This window comes from Lycorma delicatula, chromosome 8, assembly GCF_047948215.1.
Source record: "Lycorma delicatula isolate Av1 chromosome 8, ASM4794821v1, whole genome shotgun sequence".
Lineage (NCBI taxonomy): Eukaryota > Metazoa > Arthropoda > Insecta > Hemiptera > Fulgoridae > Lycorma > Lycorma delicatula.
Window position 1 is genome coordinate 88278796 of NC_134462.1, and position 19893 is coordinate 88298688.

Here is a 19893-nt window from a genome sequence, read left to right on the forward strand (position 1 = left end):
GGTGTGTTTTTTGTAGTAGATAGACGCTTTTGTGGTGAGAATTTAACTGAAAAGTGGCGGTCGATCTCTTGAAAAGAGAGCTCATAAATTGCACTATTCGTTCTTTAATGTATTAGTGATGCAGGATATGAGGTTTTTATACTACTTGTTGGGTAAAGATATATTATACTCTGTGTAAAAATATTTCTTGGTTGGGCCAAAGAATATTACATAACTAGAGATAATATTCATCAATCACCTAGCTTTGTGTAACTAGTGTGAACTGTTTATCCCTCCTGTTGAAACTACTTGTCTGGGTTGATTTCAGGTTTCGCCACTATTTGGGAAGACAAAAATTCTTCACCATTTGAATACATCACTTTTATGTGACGATAACAGCATTCCCATCATTGTTTTCAAAGAATTGCAGATCAATTATTCCAGAAGATGCTATTTTATCACAGTTTTTGTAGTGTTGTGTAGCGGTTTTTGATGCATATTATTAGTTATTCATTGTCTAACACCAGGTGTATCTATTCACTTACCCACGCAAGTGGAAATGTGATTCATTACTTATTAGCATATTGTTATCTTAACATTTATGAGGTACAAAACTTGATATTAAAATCATATGATTGACTTGATCGAAATCATTTATTACTTGTATTCCTCAAGTTCTTTGTAGATACATATGTAAATCCATTAGAATACTGGTGTTCAACCATCTAAGTAAAACTGAATGATGAGATGCATACTGTTTAGAGTTTATAGCACTACAGCTCTTACAGCATTTACGTTTTCAGGTATATGTTTACAGTATCTATGGTTTCCTTTATTTATCAGTAAGCTTCTTGTTTAATAATGCTGAACCAGCTTTTTCAAAGTTCTAAATCCTGACTTTAATTCCATGGATGGATTTAGAAAAAAAATTTCTAAAAAATACATAGGAATCAATAATCAAAAGTTAAGAAACATTCCACAACCCATATTTTGCAGGGTGGTGTGTTGAATTAGTGTCAAAATAACCGTTGTAAAGCCATAATACTGTTCATATTTTTTCAGATTGCTTTAACCCCATAATAGGAATCTATTGTTGCTGAAAAAATAAAGAAATTGTTCCCTAATTTCACTGACTGTTGTCTGGTTTTAGTTTACAGTCGTACAGTATTTTGGCAGATGTAATTATTATTAGTTTTAATTATTTAATTATTTAATTATTAGTGTTTATTCTAATCAGTAAGCATTAGTATGTATGAATGATACTCTTTTTATTTCAGACTCATAAACAACCTGTGACTGAATATGAAGCAATTAGAGAGAAGGCTGCTACACAAAAAAGAGATTTAGAACGTGCCTTGAATCGTTTTGTGTCAAGAACTGGTGAGACTGATAGTTTATTTTTAACACAGGATAATATATTTCCATGTAAGTATTTTTGTAAAAACTTTATTCGGTATTATATATACATTCCAACAAATATTATTATTAATGTATTATTATTTTTATTTTTTTTTGTCATTGGGCATTGATTGCCAAGATCATTATCCGTTGTCTATTCTCAAAATAAAAAGTACGAATAAACAATAGCATTCACACACATTTACACATCTGAATAGGGTGCAAAAAAAATAAAAATAAAACAAAGAAAGGGAAAATCTAACTATCCGCTCTTGACACAGAGTATATGTCGAAGACATGCCTTCGAAAATTAAATTCAAAAACAATTGAGGAGTCCGGCCGTATAAAGAAAAAGCAGCAAGTCTCTAATAGCACATTCCTCATTTCTCAAAATTTTCTTTATTCCTCCTATTTTGAATTGACGACGCAGACCACGATGTACGATGCAATCCTCCAATAAGTGCTTGACTGTCAATGGTTACTGACACTCCTCACAAAGAGGTTGAATGCCGCCAGTCAACATATAACTAGACATTAGGTTTGTATGTCCTATTTGCAACCATGTTATAACTACCTGGTCTCTCCTTTTGATCGGAAGTGGAATGGTCCACTTGCAAGGAGAGTCTTTCACGGCATTAAGTTTTGTGGTTAACCCACTCCAAACTCTGTGCCATTCACGTTTGACACAGACAGACACGTAACACTTAACATCACCAGGTCTGACAGGTATTCCCTCAGGTTCAGGCTCCTCAGCATCCACTCGAGCTGCCTCATCCGCAGCCTTGTTACCAGCAATACCGGAGTTTCCAGGGATCCACATCAATATGCTCTGTTGCTCCTTCTTGCTAAGCACCTGAAGTAGTGCATTTTCACTAAGGGGTTCGTCGAGTACGCATCTTGCAGTGTTTGAATCCTACTTAGTGAGTCGCTGCAGATTAAAAAGGATGATACATCATAGTGCTCACAATACCTCAGAGCTTACCAAATGGATACAATTCAGCTCTATAAACAGATGCAGTTGCCGGCAAGCCATCATCTTGAGATGGCACATCTCTTGAGATGCGAATGAAATCGATGTGATGATTTTCATTGCTACTCACAGCTTCGAACTAATCGGCCAACAATTCAATAATAGCCTGTTGATCGATTACAACGACACCAGCTTGTTTGAGCGCGTTCAATGAACAGCTATTGGACCGGCCAGCTATGGCCTTAACCTTCTTCCATACTTGCGTAGCAGATGTGTTACTATCGATGGAGTATACGTATGCTTCCCAGGATGCCTTTTTCACAGGCAATATGGTGCATCTGGTGTAGGCATGATGTCTTTTATAAGATATTAGATTCTCCAGGGTAGGACGTTTCCTGAACAAATTGAAAGCTTTCCTTTTCCTGCTAATTGCTATATTTACTTCGACTCCCCACCACAGTACACTTGGTTTCATCGAAGTTGGGGTGGTTTTAAGTAATGTTTTCCTTTGCTGAATTTAAAATTGCCCGCGTTGCCTCTGTTATATCCTCATCGATGTTTCCAGTACAACTTGGCATAATGACGCTGTCTGTATAGCTAACCCAATCGGCATGTTTAAGACACCACCACTGAATAAACTTTGGTGCCTTCTGCTGTATATTTGTTGTAATTACAATCGGAAAGTGGTCACTTCCATGAAGGTGTCTGTCAGCGTTCCAGTCTAAGGAAAGCGACAATACTGGACTGCAAAATGACAAATCTATGGCCGAAGTTTCACCATTTCATATGTTGAAAAATGTTCCCGTACCTTTGTTTAACAGGAGTAGCTCGGTGTTCAATATAAATTCTTCGACATTGTGCCCTTACTTCCCAATTGTTGTGAACCCCAAAGCAGGTTATGCGCATTGAAATCCCACACCAGAATCATCGGCAGTGGTAGTTGGCCATATAAGTTTAGCAGATCGTCAATGTTCCAATTGCCGTCCGGCAGATATATGTTACAGACGGAGACTTCAACTGGAGATGATAAACGTACAGCGACAGCTTGTAACGTAGTTAGTATTTAGTTGTATTCATTGAAAAGACAGATGTGAACGCAGAAGAGTGGCAACACCACTGCTTGCTCGTCGATTATATACAACATCTCCATGTATCACATCATATCCACATAAACGGAAATCATGTTCTGGCTTAAAGTGTGTTTATTGAAGACACACGCATGCAGGGTTGTGCTCATTTATAAGTGGTTGAAGCTCAGGTAGGTGCGAGACACGACCATTAATATTCCATTGTATTATATTCTCCATTAACTTTACAAGCGTGGCTTACCCTTTGGCCATCCTCTTTCTTCTTCGTAGTTACAGTACAACCTGAGTCAGTTAGCGACTCCACAGAACCGCAGTCACTCTCTGCACCTGAGACTAACACAGTCTCAGGGTTTGGCAGAGTTGCGCTTTGTGTGAGACTAGGATTCGCTGGTGTCGACAATCTGGTCGAAGATCCATGATTGTCAGCAGCGCTGTCACGCCTTGTGTCGTTTCCATTTTTTCTAAGTTGACTATAACAGAGGTACCGCTCTTCTGCAGCCTCTGTCCTTTTGGTGGCTTATCTCCTTGCGGGAGATGTAAAGTTTCCAGAGGACATTTGACTTTTGATAAACTCGATGTATTCGTATTATTAGCTTTGGACTGCTTCTCACTGCTGCGTTCAATCTCCTCAGTAATTTGTCGTGTTTGCAACATCAATGGTTTATTTGATTTGGCGATGATGTTCAACTGCTGACTACTAGTTGACGGCATTGGTTCAACTGTAGCAAATTTCCTTTCCATATATTTTTTCTAAAACCGTAGTTAGAACTGGTGTCAATTGCTTGAGTAAGCTATCAATTAATTGTGGTGAAGACGTATCCGCGCTAGGCGCAACTGTTTGCGCAAAGGATTTTTTGTCCGGCGTCTGTGCATTAACCAATTTTTTCACTTCAAGATAATTAATTTTCTTGGGATTTTTGTCTCTTGTATCGCGATCTCTTTCTTAAAAGCAGGACAATTCCTAGACCTTGCTGAATGCTGTCCTCCGCAGTTCACACATAAAGGGATTTCCTTACAGGGTTCACCTTCATGGATTGCTTGGCCACACGCAAAAATCTCTTCACAACTGCATCTGTCCGAGATATGACCAAAACATTGGTATTTGAAACACCTCATTGGCGGTGGGATATAGGTGCACACATCCAACCAATGGATTCCAGCCCTTATTTTTTCAGACAATGATGATGGCTTATTAAAAGTAAGGACATGAGAAGAAGAGGGTAGCACGTCACCATCCCTTCTCATGTTCACTCGCCTACATGCGATGACGCCTTGCGATGCCATCTCACTAACAATCTCCTTTTCACTACAATTAAGTAAGTCACAACAGTTGAGTGTGCCGTGAGCTTCCACAGTAACGTCAATGTTCGCCAATTGTTTCATTTCTAATAATTTCGCCAATTGTATGTCGTTCAGCACTTCAATGAATAATCCAGCCTGGATCTTTCTAGCTTCCTTAACTGGTCCACCAGCTTTCGTAGCGAGTTCCTTAGCTATGACAAAGGGAATAATGTTCGAAAACCGCTTTCTGATCCATAGTTTTTTCTAATAACAAGATATTTCGGTCGAGGAATTCCTGTTGATGGAACTATCAGTGCATGTCGTACAGCTGCACTTTTCTTTCTCTTCGACAATGACGTCGAAGGAGGAGAGACTTCAGAACGAGAGCGTTTGCCCTCAAGGTTGTTTTGGGTTACCGAACAAGGGTTTAAAATTTTAGATTCCATAATAGTGTTACAGAATAATTCGTCTCTGGCTCCCCACCCACCACGGAGCCACACATTCGGGACGCCCACCAGGGCTACCAGACAGATATAGATCCCAATCCACCCGAAACAAGAAACTAATCCTGCCAAGGTATCTCGGGCTCTCACCTGTTTACCTGTCTCCTCCGCAAGCGGAAGTTTCAGTCGTAAACGAGCTGATTGACCGGCAGTGGCTAGCAAACCAGCCTCCTGCTTAGCTAAAGTAGGGCCAAAACGCTGTATTGCTACATCTATCCGTGGTTTTCCAGACCAATGGTGAGGTTTCACTCAAGCGCCAGGATCCCTATTTCCAGCGATGCAGGTCTCCGAGCACGGCAAACACGCAGGGGAGTTCAGTCTCGAGATGAAAAACAACAGTGATCCATACTCCCATGAACACATAATCTAGAATGGACTTTGACCATAGCTCCGTTAGACAGCTTGAAGTATCGTGCAAGTCTGAGAGAAGTACACAGCCGTTGTCCCCTCCCCCCCCCCGGATGTGGATCGTAGATGTTACTGATCCGGACGTGGAGATGGATTTACTTTGGGGGATTTTGTTATTATTGTTGTTGTCGGTTGTTATTATTATTGTTGTTGTTTGTTGGGTTGTTGTTGTCGTCGTCGTCATCAGCATTAGCATTACTATTATTATTATTACTATTATTGACTACTTTGGTCATTAGCCCCATCCCACTTCTTTGGAATCCTAATGTTTAACGCCTAGGCTTTCATCCCACATTCTCATACAACTTTGGAATCCTAATGTTTAACGCCTAGGCTTTCCTTTCGGCCATCCTTTCTTGTACTGTTTTTCCATTCTTCTTACAACCTCAACTTCTGATGATAGTGTGTCTGAAGCCTCTGACATGGCATCTTCTTCTTCTCTTTCTAATACCAATGACGTTCTCCGGCTGACATCAGATGATGAAAGCTTCGTTGGTGCAGTTAAAATCATTGCTATTGAATCTAAACTCGCAAGCGATGCATTTTCGGCAGCTGATGAACTGGATTCGATCTCTAAGGGTGTGCTGGGGCTGGATGAAAGAGACGCTCTCACCGAAGCTGTTCTCTGAGCTTTTGGAGGCTCTACAGGTACAGTTTTTATATTGTCTGTGTCTGGTGCTTTCTCAATAATGACTTGCACCTCCATTTCGCTAGACTCAGATTTTTCCTGTACTCTTGTCACAAACTCCTTAGCCTTATGACTCAATGACGGACTGAAATAATTCATCATATATTTTAAATACATCCATCTCCTGTATTTTTCAAGAACAGTACTTAATGACTTCAGATGATGAACTGATAGTATGGTTAAACTGTTTTGTACAATTATTTTTATTAAGAAGGAGAATGCTAGTGGGTGTTACCAACAAATAATTATGGGAACTTCTGGGGTATTTTATTTTAATTCAACAAATTTTCAAAAATTTTATTCCATCACTATTTTTGATTTTGATGATATTTGTTACATGACAACTACCTACCTTGTAGTGGCCAAAAAATATTATTTTATATTTTTAAAAAAAATTTTTCTTAAGTAATAAACTATTTTCTAGCTCAACTCACCAACAGGTAAAAACAGCCATTTTTGTCACTTTTCCATGAACTGTAGCATCCTTATTTTACATCATACAGAGGGTCAGAAAGGGCTTTTTGGAAAGATAAACATGGAACTTCATCTTAGTGAAGTCAAAATTCATTTTGTTACATAATCAATTCTTGTAATGTTTACTTAAGTTATGTTTACAAATTGTTGTTTTTTTCTAATTTTGGGCCCAAAATAAATAATGAAAGCTTAGGGTAACAGGCCAGTTTTTACCTTTTAACCCTTAGGTACTAGTAGTATTTATAAAAAAAAAATTGGACTGTTATCGAGTGTACTTCATTAAAAAAAATGGCCACCAAATCATACGATTTTGAAATTGTTTCATTTTTGGAGCCCAAAAACCACATGTGGTACAGGTGACAAAAATCTTAAATGTATGATACTCAGTTTTTAATGTTGATCTCACAGTTTAAAGATATTATGGAACGGCTTTTTAAATTACTCAGTAATGGTTTCTGCTCACATTTTGTAGACTGATATGCTTTGTCTGTCACTAAAAACTTTATGACAAAAACCAGTTTGCTTTGACACTTTGCCATTGCTGTCTTCAATAATTGTTTTGTTTTCCTATGAAAGTTTCTCCAGTCATCTTTTCAGGTTTCTGCTTATGCGCCTGTCAGTTTGTCACAATCTTTTATTGATCCAGATATGATCAATAGATGTTGCTCCAGTTTCTAGTATCTCATGGAATAAATTAGCCTATGTTCAATCTTCTCCTTCATTTTCATTAATTATTTTTGCCATGGTTTAGGAGTTAGAAAAAATATATTACAATATACCAGAATAATTTTCTACAATGCATATTCAACCTTCTTTTCTCCATATCCCTGGACACATATCAACTTGTGTGTGTGTGTATATATATATGTTCACATATAATTTTATTAAAAATATTGCCCAATCTATTACAATCAATAATTACAACAAAAAAAAACCAGTCATGACCCAATAAATTAATGCCGAGCTCAATGTAAATTTACAGATTTACACAAGCGCTTTTGGAATCCATAGATTCATCATCTGCTATTAAATTACTGTCTCAGACAATCCATTATTTTCATATGTTGAAACTGATTCTTCATCATAATAACTATATTAAATACATTTAAACACCGTTCAATATATACATTTGCTTACTATGTTAAATACATTTCATATTTAAATTACTCTTATCTATGTTTTAATATAAATATGAAGGTTTTGTACTGCTTAACATAATATTTTAATAAATGATAATGAATCTATGAATTCAAAAGAACTTGCTATGTAAATTGGTAAGTTTTCATTAAGGTTGCTGTAAATTTGGTATGTTCATTACATTTGGCTCTTCATAAGGTAATTTTTGTTGATAGCCTGAACAATGTGCTCGCTTTGTGTTTTGGTTTTACGATTTGCAGTCAGCAACTGCAATTTTAATATAAATTTTCATAGAGAATATGGTAGGAGCCTCCAGGTAGGCATACAATTTACTCTGGGCATAAACCTACAATACTTAGGTGTGATAAACCTACAAAATCACCATGACTCCCACGCAACCCTAAAGCTGTTGTGGAACAACTTAGAGAAAGCTTTGCACATTCTCCAAAGAAATAAATTTGACATGTGTCCACGTGAGACAGGCAATTCACAGATGATTGTTTGTTTATATTATGTAAACAATTGCACCTAAGCTATCCAAACTAATCATGGTTCACCACATTACAGATGATGACAAAATTGCTTGCCTGCGGTTTTTTGTGGAAATGATTGATTGAATTGCAAACAATGATATATTTTTAGACAGTGTAATTTTTAATGATGAGTCGCTCGTAACTGCAGAATATGGGGTAGCGAAAACCCTCATGAAACTATGCAGCACATACCTCATACCCCTATGATCAATGATTTTTGTTCCCTGAGCAAACAAAGACTATACAGCCCATTCTTCCAGCAGACAATTGAAAATGGTATTGTTTATTTGGACATGCTTGGAAATTATCTTACTCAGTTAGACAATGATGACCAACATGAACACCATTACTATCTACAAGAAGGGGCACCACCTCACTACCACCTAGAAGTCTGAGATTTTCTTGATACTCGATTCCCAGGATAATTCCTGCCAACCTTGTTGAGCTAAGACTTTGAATTAACGCTGCAGCTACAGAGGTAACGCCTGACTTGCTGGCTACAGTCTGGAATGAAATTGACTTTAGGTGGGATGTATGTTGCATTACAAATGGAAGCCATATCGAACCAAAGTGAATGTTGGATGCTTTTAAACTCTGCTGACCGATCTATCTCTTTTGGTCTTACTTTTGGCCATTCTCTCAATATATAGACCAGTTGTGCTATTGGTTCTGCGACCTGCAAACTCCAGCACCTTCCTAGTGTCATGGGCAACATCACTATTCCCCATTGCAAAAACTACATCGTGTTTGACATGCAGGAATATTTCCACAATTCCCTTTCTTATATGAATGATGTTCCCCTCCCCTATTGATGAATCGATCACTAGGGTGAACACCTTCCTTTAATAGTCCTCCACATCCTCTCCTTGCAAAATTGTGGCCATCTCCAAACAGGCAAGAAGTTAGCCTGCCTTTAGCTGTCCCGCCACCACCAAATCCTTGATTCTCAGAGCCGTTCTGAAGATGGACTCTGAGAATCCACTTTTCAATTTAGCCAAGTCCAATATAACCAAATCCTTCTCCTTTCTGAGAAAACTGGTTCTTTCATCTCCACAGTCTTAAGGAACCATTCCCTGTTCCACTTCACTATCACCAGAACATCTATATCCTTATTCTTCACTCCCTCTTCAAGTTGCCGGACTAATTCACTGTCCCCGACATCCACCCTAGTCTGGCATGCCACCTCTTTACTCTCTGCCTTTCCCTCAAATGGATGTGACTCCTTGAATCCGCAAAATTCTGCCACCACTCTCACCATATCCCCAGCCAGATTCTTCAACTCCCTGATTGTATGACTTTTGTCCACGTGCTTACTAAGCATTCCGCCCACGCTAAGTAACTTTTTCACATACTTTGTCAATTCACCTCTAGGGGTTCCTTCCAGCCTCTCCTCCACCTTCATTACTGCAATTACTTTCTTGGCAGAGCGGCTTCTTTTCCTCCGCTGATGCCACCTCAGTCGACTCAGTCACTGTAGAGTCCCTCAAACTGTACGCCTATTGCAGAGCCTGGTGCTATTGGCTCCTACTACGTTTCTCCATTTTCCAAGAAAAGTTGATCACCAAAATAAAGCCAAAAAAAGTGGTTAGAGCACACAAAAACATGAAATTTGATACCCCCCACGCTTTTGAAGGGGGGGGTTGCAAAAACTAATTTCTATCATGCGGTTCTGGAGATTTTGAGTTTTAGGCTGAGGCCAGCCTACTTAAATATTCAGGTGGCTTCATTAGTGATTTATAAGGGTGAAGCAGAGAAATTATTACAGAAGGGGGGCGTGTGAATAGGCATGGTCACGCGCAGGGTGGCCCTGACTGTGGACAAAGAGAGATGTTACCAGTGCTGGGATCTGGGTCACAGGGCAGCCTCTTGTAATAACCCAGACAGATAAAGGTGCTTCCACTGTGGCAAGGAAGAGCATATCAAGGTGGGATGCCAAGAGAAAGCGAGGTGTAGAAAATGTGGTGTGGAGGGCCACTATGAAAGCAGTGGATAATGTGTGAGGAACTAAAAATAATTCAATTAAATGTTAACAAAAGCAGATGTTCCCATGACCTCCTATGGGCTATTACCAGGGGGGTTGGGGGAGACATATTGGCAGTGTCAGAGCCAAACTATGCCGTGATTTCGGAGGGTGGCTGGAGCGAAGACCAGAGATATGACGCTGCATTACTGGTAGTGAGACTAGGATTAGCTGTCACTCGTTAGGGCAGGGGTGATGGCTTCGTCTGAGCTTGTGTTGGGGATAAGATTGTTTCTGTTTTTATGCCTCCTCTAATGGCAGCATTGACCATTAAATAGATTCCTGGATGACTTGGCGGTAGTGCTGAGGGCTCACATAGGCACCGTAATTGTGTTAGGCAATTTTAACACCAAGAGCCTGGATATAGGGGGAGTGTCCGTCAATGAAAGAGGGAGGCGATGGCGTCATTAAATATGGCATGCCTCGACACACAGGGAGTTCCTACCTTTCTCAGAGGAATGTCAGAGTCCATCCTTGACCTGGCATTCATCACTGATAGTATGGTGGGAGCTGGGCGATGGTGGATTCTTGAGGAGGAGACGCTTAGCGATCACTTATCTATTGAGATGGTCATTGGGCGGCGAGAGGCATGCCACAAGGATCAGAGTGGGCCATGGATTTTTCAGCTTTCGAATACTCAACAATTTCAGATGGTTTTTATTGAGAGACTGGTGCAGGTGCAGCAGGAAAATGGAAGGGATGTGAACCTTGATGTTGTCATCCAGGAAGCTTGTTCATATGCCCTAGACAGTAGATGGTACAGGTCGGAGGAGATAGCTGGGGTGTGGAGAATACGTGTACATAATAGACGCATTCTCACCAGACTAAGGAGGAGAGAAAATCAAGAAACATGTAAACACGTGAGGACAGAATTGAAAAGTTTCACTAAGAACATCAGAATATGTTCTTAGTGAACTGGCTGATTATGAGACAGGCAGTATGGCTTCCGCAAGGGCAGAAACTCGGTTGATGTGGTACAGAGAGTGGTGGATGTTGTGGAGAGAGTGGCCAGGGGATCAAAACATGTTAGAAGGATTCCTCTGGTTGTCCTACTAGACATAGCCAATGCATTTAACAAGGTGAGATAGGAGTCCATACTGCGGCAGTTAGAAGGAAGAAAGATTGTATTATATCTGCTTAGGATGATATAGCAGTACCTGAGTTGTAAAGAGCTTAGAATAATGTCTGAAGAAGGGGAGGAGAGTGTTGTTCCCATGCAGTGTGGGGTATTCTGGGGTCCATTCTGGGCTTCGTACTGTGGAATGTAGAGTATGACAACCTGATTCGGAAAGTGACCGCCGGAAGTGGAGCTAGTGGCCTAGGCCGATGATTAGGCCGTAGTGGTGGCAGCAAAAGAGTTGAGCACCGTGGTGACAACAGCTATGGAGACAGTTGAGCAAATCAAGGTCTGTGGCTGGCGGTTAATAAGACCAAAATTATAGTAATGGCAGGAAGGTGGCCCTTGCCCCAGTTCTCAGTTGGAGTGGATGGTTTGGAGATTACATCAAGGGATGTAGCTAAGTACCGCGGGGTATGGCTCCATAAGTCTCAAAGATATGCCAACCATGTGCAGCAAGTGGTTATGAAGACAGAGCGGATGTCCTCAGCGCAGGTTAGGTTTATAGCCAACGTCGGGGCCCCAGAACTTCCAGGCGTCGATTGATAGCCATGTTATATGCAGTGTCAGTATGGGTGGAGGCTTTTAGAATCCAAAGAAACACTCAGAGGTTAAATAGGGTGTACAGGAAGTTGGCGTACGGGTGGCACAACTGTACAGAGGAACAGCCTCTCTTGATGTGGCACTGGCAGTATTGCTGCCATTGGACAGCAGCAGTCCCGCCGTTGGACCTTGTGGCCAGGAAGAGGTTGGACAGGGTCATAAGAGGAAGGGAAGAGGCAAGGACACCAATGCTTACAGAGTGGCAAGAGAAGTACTTGATGTTACAGCATGGGTTACCAGAACTCATGGGGAGGTGGACTTCTGGACGGCTCAGTGGCCAATGGGTCACAGGTCATTTGGGGTCTACCTCCATAAAATTAGCAGAAGACAGACGGATAGCTGCCAATAATGTGGTGCAGTGGATTCTGTAAGGCATACATTTTTTGGCTTCCCTACATGGCTGGAGGAGAAACCTCAGGAGGATTTGGACTCACCAGATGGTGTCATGCAGTTAGTTGATGCTGTCTTCAGGTGAGGGCTGGAACATGTGTGTTCAATGGTTCCAAGGAGTACTTTGGGAAAAATTAGTTGAAGAAGAACACATGGAGGATAGTGAAGATGTCAGGTGAGGGTGGTTATGAGGTGCCAGCTCTCAGGGATGGATGGCAGGGGGTGCATTGTCATCATTAATGGCTCCCAGAGGACACGGCCTTGCTGTCTGGGGTTGGCATCACTATCAAGAGTTATCGTATAGTGTATATATATTTGTAAATAAAGTGTGAATGAGAAGTGTAAATATTTGTATGAATGTGAGGTGTGCCTTTGACGCACATGGTGCTGAGATTATGCCATCGGTGGCAATTCCAGCATCACGTTGCATGAGGGTGTGGTTTTTTAGTGGGTCCGACTGCAGCAGGCAGTGAACCTCACATACCCAGTATGTACAGGCTACTGGGCGTTTAGTTGAGGCAAATTTTCCCACTTCCGACATAAAACAAAAAAAAGTTACTTTTCAGTCACCCAGTATATTAGGAAGATACTATTTGCTGTATTCCTAATTATAAAGTAGTGAACTTACTTTCAGTGTCTATCATATCTAAGAATTATTGAATTTTTTGTTTCAGTAATAGCTTGCAAACCAAATTTTCCACCATATTTAAATGCACTATTACCAAAAGATCAAGTTTTTGAGTTTGAAGAAGAAGAACAATGTAGAAGCCCACAAAGAAGAAAGAGTGGTAAAGATAATAGTAAAGAAGAAGAGGAAGAAGAAGCAGTTAAAAATGAAAATGATGCTATTGATAATCCATATCTTAGACCTGTTAAATTACCACCTAATAGAAATATTAAAACGCTTCCCATTAATCCAAGCCCAATTAATTTATTGTGACTTTTTTTTACATATGTGCTAATTGTTTTATTGAAAGCATTTTTTATCATTGTTACTGACAAAATAAAAATATATATATATGTAATTTAATAATATTTTCTTAAACTATGAACTTATTTTGTACTTGTTTCCTATTAACCATCTCCCAGTCATAACGCATGAAATTGCACAGCGCCCTTTGCTGGCCTCCTGGTCAAGCGAACAAAGTTGCACGTCAGCTACTGCTGCTATCTAGTTTTATTTTTATTAACTAAACCTTTATAATACTATTCACAGTACTGTTGTTTTTAATTTTTACCACAGTACAATGTTTTTAATTGTCAGATTTGGATATGAACAGCTGTTTTGTTTTGAAACTTTGTTGTTGATTTACATTATACGTGAAAATGACTTCTACGATTGCCAGTCATGTTTCTGACAGTGATATTAAAGATTTAGTGATTTTAAGTGATAGTAACTCTTTTGTTAATTTTAGTAATGTTTCGGACAATAATGATTCTAGCGATAATGATGAAAATTTAGGTGATAATGTTATGTCAAGCTGTTGACTGGGTAAATACAAATAATTTTAAAGAACCTAATTTATTTGTGCATGACTATGGCCCTAATCATGATTTACGACCAGGTTCTAATGAGTTGTATTTTTTTTTAATGCTTTTCAGTGGTGATTAGTTTTCAATATGGTTGCCACAGAAACAATATGTGCAGTAAACCAAAAAGTATCATTGATAAGTTCTGGGAGCTGTAACATCTGCTTAAATGAATGCCTTTATTGGGATAGAGATATACATGGGAGTTTATGATCTTTCAGAAATTGAAGATAATTTTTGTAATAATTTAATTGAATGCCCGTTAGTAAAAACAAGCTGTGGCACTACACCGTTTCAAAAGTGTCACAATACCTTCATTTCAGAGATGCATCTGTGATGCTGCAAGGGGGACTCCCAATTATAATATTTTATATAAACTTATGCCTTTACTGTATAAAACCAAAAGTTTCAAAAAACTTTCAAAACTTCAAACAGAGAGTTGAGCATGATGAAACTATGATTGGTTTCAAAAAACGTTTTTGTTTAAAAACAATACCTTCAGCAAAACTGAATACGTGGGGAATTAAAACCTGGGCTTGTTCTCATAGTCGCTGCTTGTTAGAGTCCACATGTAAATTATCACATTTACTTTGATAATTTTTTTAGTAGCGTACAACTAATGAATATTCTTTAAGATAAAAGGACTTAAGCATGTGGAACCATAAGAACTAATAGAAAAAATTGGCCTCAAGTTATTAAAAAACCAAAACAATTAAAATTACAACACAGACAAAATATAACATTTCAGTATGCTACAATTTGGCATGAAAATAGAGATGTCTCTCTTTTGTCTACCAACACTGACTCTTAACTTGATAACAACTGTTGATCGATTCACAAGTCATGGGAATGAAAAAATTACTGCAAATTGTCCACAATCTATAGCTAACTAACAAAATTTATTGGGGGTGTTGAGAAAGCATCACAGCACTTAATGGCCATCCATCCAAGAAGTGGTGGAAATACATCTATCACTTTGTAATGAATGTCACTATTATAAATAGCTTTATTATTTTCAAATAAAGTCTCCAGCCCTAAACGTGGTTTTATAAATTTAACATTAAAAAAAAATGTTACGCAGCTCACCTGGAACTTTCTCTTCAAGAAAAATAGTAAAATGTAAATGAAGTCTTCCAGCTACAATAAAATCCCCAAAATCATCCCATCAGTTCATAAAACTTGAAAAATATGTTCAAAATTGTGTACTTTGTAGCTGTAAAAAGATAAAAAGTCAGTCAAAAAGAGGAATTAGTCTTTGTTCAAGTGTAAAGAGTGCAGTCTCCCATTCTGTAGAGTTGAATGTTTCTTTGAGTATCATAAAGAGAGAGGTGTTGAAGTGTTCCAATAAAAAATAGTTGAATTTTTTCGTAGTTTTAGTTTTTTTATATTAATTAATGGTCGGTTTTTTAAGTATAGACCAAATTTTATTGCTGTAGTGAGATCAACCTAAAATTGATGTTTCTTCAAATTAATAAGAGTAAATTACCACCATATAGATGAAATAATCCACCAGATTGGTCTAGTGGTGAACGCATCTTCCCAAATCAGCTGATTTGGAAGTTGGGAGTTCCAGCGTTCAAGTCCTAGTAAAGTCAGTTATTTTTACACGGATTTGAATACTAGATTGTGGATACTGGTGTTCTTTGATGGTTGGGTTTCAATTAACCACACATCTCAGGAATGGTCGAACTGAGACTACATTTCATTTGCACTCATTCATCATCCTCTGAAGTATTATCTGTTATACAGTACTTCAGAGGACTGAATTACTCTGAAGTACTTCAGAGTAATTACCGGAGGCTAAACAAGAAAAAGAAAGAAAAGATAGTTGAAATAATGACCCGGAGAGGTTTAAAGTGAATTTTAAAATTAAACAGCAGAAGTCATTCATTTGCTCAAGCTCACTCATTCACAGATTCTTTTTTTTTACTCTAATTCAACCATTTTACCAATGAAAATGTCATACCTGTTGACAAGAGAATGTACAGATTAGAAAGACAAAAAAAAATATTTTTACTTATGACTTGTGCAAAGAACAAGTTTCTCTGATAGATGTATTAATAGATTGTGATAAATTGTCTGTTTTTTTTGGAGAAGATTTGTAGTACAAGTTACTACTGCACAGATTTTTGACCACTCATTTCAGAATATGAAAATTAACTTTATTCAAACATATGCAATATAATTAATTAATAAAAATATATTTTTTTTTTACTTACTGGTTATTATTTATTCTACATTTAATACTTTCACAGAAATCTTTGCATTGTCAGAACACACAACATTTGTAGAAAATCATTTTATCATACTTCACAAGTGTAGAATATAGAAAAGTATGTTTACCATCTAGTCACTGACATTAACATTTTTATTTTTTATTTTACTGTTAAATTAAAATGTATAGTCACTTACAAAATAACATAAGCACATTTTATATCAGTGATTGAGATTGTAAACAGATCTCTCTATATTTTACATCTGTGTTGTATGTTTTTAATGAATTCCCATATCTAAACTCATCCATTCTGATCTCTAAAGGTCATCTATTCTGAACATTAATTAAAGTTTTTAATCGGTTACAAGTTAAGTTTCAGTCAAAAATGGTACCAGTGTTAGTTTTATTATGTACCAATAGATTATAGTGAGTCATGAAAAAGTAGCCCTGCCAATGTCTACAGTAACCTGTATAGGATTGATATTAAGAACTAACATACCTGTAGTAATCTTCAGAGTAAATGATGAAAATTGTCTCCACCAACACCTAAACTCTTGTGTGTACTGTTTAACAAATGCAGGTACACCTGCATCCATTCTGCCGAGATAATACTGCTAATGCATATCCTGATATTGTCCTTTAGTTTATCGATTGTATGTCAATTGTTTTGCTACACTCGTCCTTTCAACATTCCCTATAAATGAGTCACATGTTTCATGACCAAGGTGGTCGTAAATCTCTACTAACTGTTCAGTCAGCAGTAAACAATTCATGAACACAAGCAAGTGACCTCTCAGATATTTGACAAGTCACCCCATCCTGCTGGAAAAGGCACTATTCATGTTTGTTTGTCAGCTGTTGAGCAAAGTCATCCAAAATGGTTAGGAAGACATCTGTGGTGTTGAAAAATATTGAAAAAATAATATACTGGTAAGCATAGTACTCCACATCCTACCATCTGGTTATGTAAGTGTACCTTGTGTATCAGGTGCAGATTTTTTGACCCGCAGTATCTGCTGCTCTGCAATTTACATATCCTCATAAATGAAACTTTGCCTCTTCTGACATAATAAACATAAGAGAGTAAAATTATAAATTCACAATTTATATTGTACTAGCAGACCCAGCAATGGGTCACTATTGCTAGATTTGAGTATATATATATATATATATATACTTTGAGTATATAGATTAAATGAACACAATTGAAACTTTAATAAAAAATTAACATTACAAAATTTTAAATTTTCCCTTTCCTTTTTCACCATAATTTTTTCACCCAATTCTATTTCCCTTTCCCCTTCCCCTTTTCTTTTTTCTCCTTTTCCCCTTCACCTTTTTTGATTTTTCTCCCTGTATAAATCAGTCCAGTAGTTTTTTAGTCTACAGCGGACACAAATATCAGAAACATTGAAATGGAATCGTAAAATATTTAGTGTAGTGTGTATTGCTTTTTACGTCCAACAGATGGCACAGTTTTTCAAAAAAAGCATATTTTTACCTGTCACAGGTGTGACATCTTAGGTATATAAATAGTAGGTTTATAAATACACGCGCATATTTGAATGCAAAGTTGTGTCAAAATTTCAAAGCAATTTGTAAAGAACTTTCAGAGATTTAAGATTTTGAACAAACATTTACATTTTTATTTATATAGATAAATAATTTGCATTTATTTGAAATGTTTTTATGAAAATGGATAAATTTGTTTTTTTTTTTAAATACCAGTTTATTATTTGAATGAATCTCTTGAAGATGGATACAACAATCATGGGCACAGTGCTCATACTTTATTCTTTTTCTAATCTTAATGCAGCAATACATTTCATATTCAAATCATATGTTAAAATTCATTGGCAAGGAGTTCAAAACACAAAGTTAATTCATAAATCTCTATAGTAGTCCAATGAAAATCTTTTTAAGTTGCATTTCAGACCTCTTCCAGGTTTTTCATTCCTAACTGTGGAATTTCTATTGGATCCTAACTGATCTTCAAATGACATTTCTCCTTCTTAGAAACAGGAAAACCATTCATAGACCTGATTTACTTAAGGCTTCCTTTTTGAAAAGTATTTTAGTGCACCTGTACTATTTCAGCCAAAATTTTCCCTAGTGGAAACAGAATTCAACAAAAACTTTCTTTATGATCACCCATCACAGAACATGTTTAACTAACTCCAAAAAACTGACATGTAATGCCTTACAAATAATACAGATGCTATTTGGCAGACTGCCACAGAATACTGGAAGCTTGCTATATCTAGTGGTAGAATTTGTAACTACATCTAGATTATGTATCAGGTACAGATTCCGGTTTTGTTTGGGTACCTTCTCAACCTAAATTAATCATTATCAAAATATAAAATGTGTTGTTCCAAAGGATATTTCAAAGCTTATTAGTTGCACCTTTTTTTAGTGTAATTATTATCAGTAGTACTTTTATTAATGGCATTCACCTTAAAAAGATTAGAAAACCACCTTGAGACTATAACTTAATAATATATTCAATGTATATTGAGTTTGTACAACTAATATGATGTTTAATCAAATTTTGTATTTGTAAATTTCATATTGTTCAAGAACACTGAAATCTTGGTTTTTAAATGATGTGCGTAAAATTTGCTTGTGTAGTTATGTCTTTGTATTGTATGTCCTGTTTCTTTCTATGAGGTGATTGCAATAAGTATGCCAACTGAAGAGTATTTTCTCTAAATTATAAACATGTGTTGGTTAATAATTTTGGATGTAATAAGGCCAAGAAAGATGAGTAAATTTTTGTATTAATATTACACAGTGAAATATAATAAATACAGGTAAGATTTAATGTTAGAAGAAAGAATGGCATTGTTTTGTATCTCCCTAGTACAGGAATATACCATAGACATAACTACGCAAATCTTTGTTTTTCTTATTCTGTAACACTTGGTTGTTTTTGAAGTGTTATACAAATATTTCATGTAGGAGGATAGAAATGGGGGAACAAATTCATATGCTTACGTGTTCAACCATAACTGTGAATAATCCTTAATTGGGTATTTATTTTTAAAAAGTATTATTGAAAAATAATTATTTTTGAGTTTTTAGTGCAGATTTTATTGAAATAATTTTTTTTAAACAAAAAATTTACTTTATTCTGAAGTACTACTACAGTATTGCAGTAATAGCAGTAGTAGTAGTTCTGAAGTACTACAATAATACTAATTCTGTGAAGAATTTAGTGATGTAATCCATACTTTGTTTTAAATTGCCTATTATATTAATTTTCATGTTTATTAATTTATTGTATTATCTGAAATTTATTTTTGTTAATATTTTCATAATCATTTCTAAAAAATGTAATATTGTTTTTTAATTGTTTTCATTGCATAATATTGTTATAGAACCTGATATTATATGAATCTTGTAATCCTTGTTTCAAGCACTTTTATATCTGATACTCACTTCATAAATTATTAACAGTTTTGGCTTCATGGTTTCACAGAAGATATGATAAATTAACCAACATATCACAATTACTCTCCTCCTGAACTAGTGGAAAAAGTAACTAGTTCTTTCTGTC

At 36.9% G+C, this 19893-nt stretch overlaps 1 protein-coding gene across 1 annotated transcript in view; it reads left to right on the forward strand.

The window, feature by feature from the left end:
• The window catches only part of Taf8 (TBP-associated factor 8), a 37227-nt gene extending 23606 nt beyond the window's left edge, over positions 1–13621 (forward strand). The window contains exons 3-4 of the mRNA XM_075373590.1: positions 1257–1404; positions 13264–13621. Coding sequence (XP_075229705.1) covers positions 1257–1404; positions 13264–13529 — 414 coding nt within the window. The 3' untranslated portion in view covers positions 13530–13621. The remainder of the gene's footprint in view (positions 1–1256; positions 1405–13263) is intronic.
• Positions 13622–19893: the final 6272 nt, after the last annotated feature.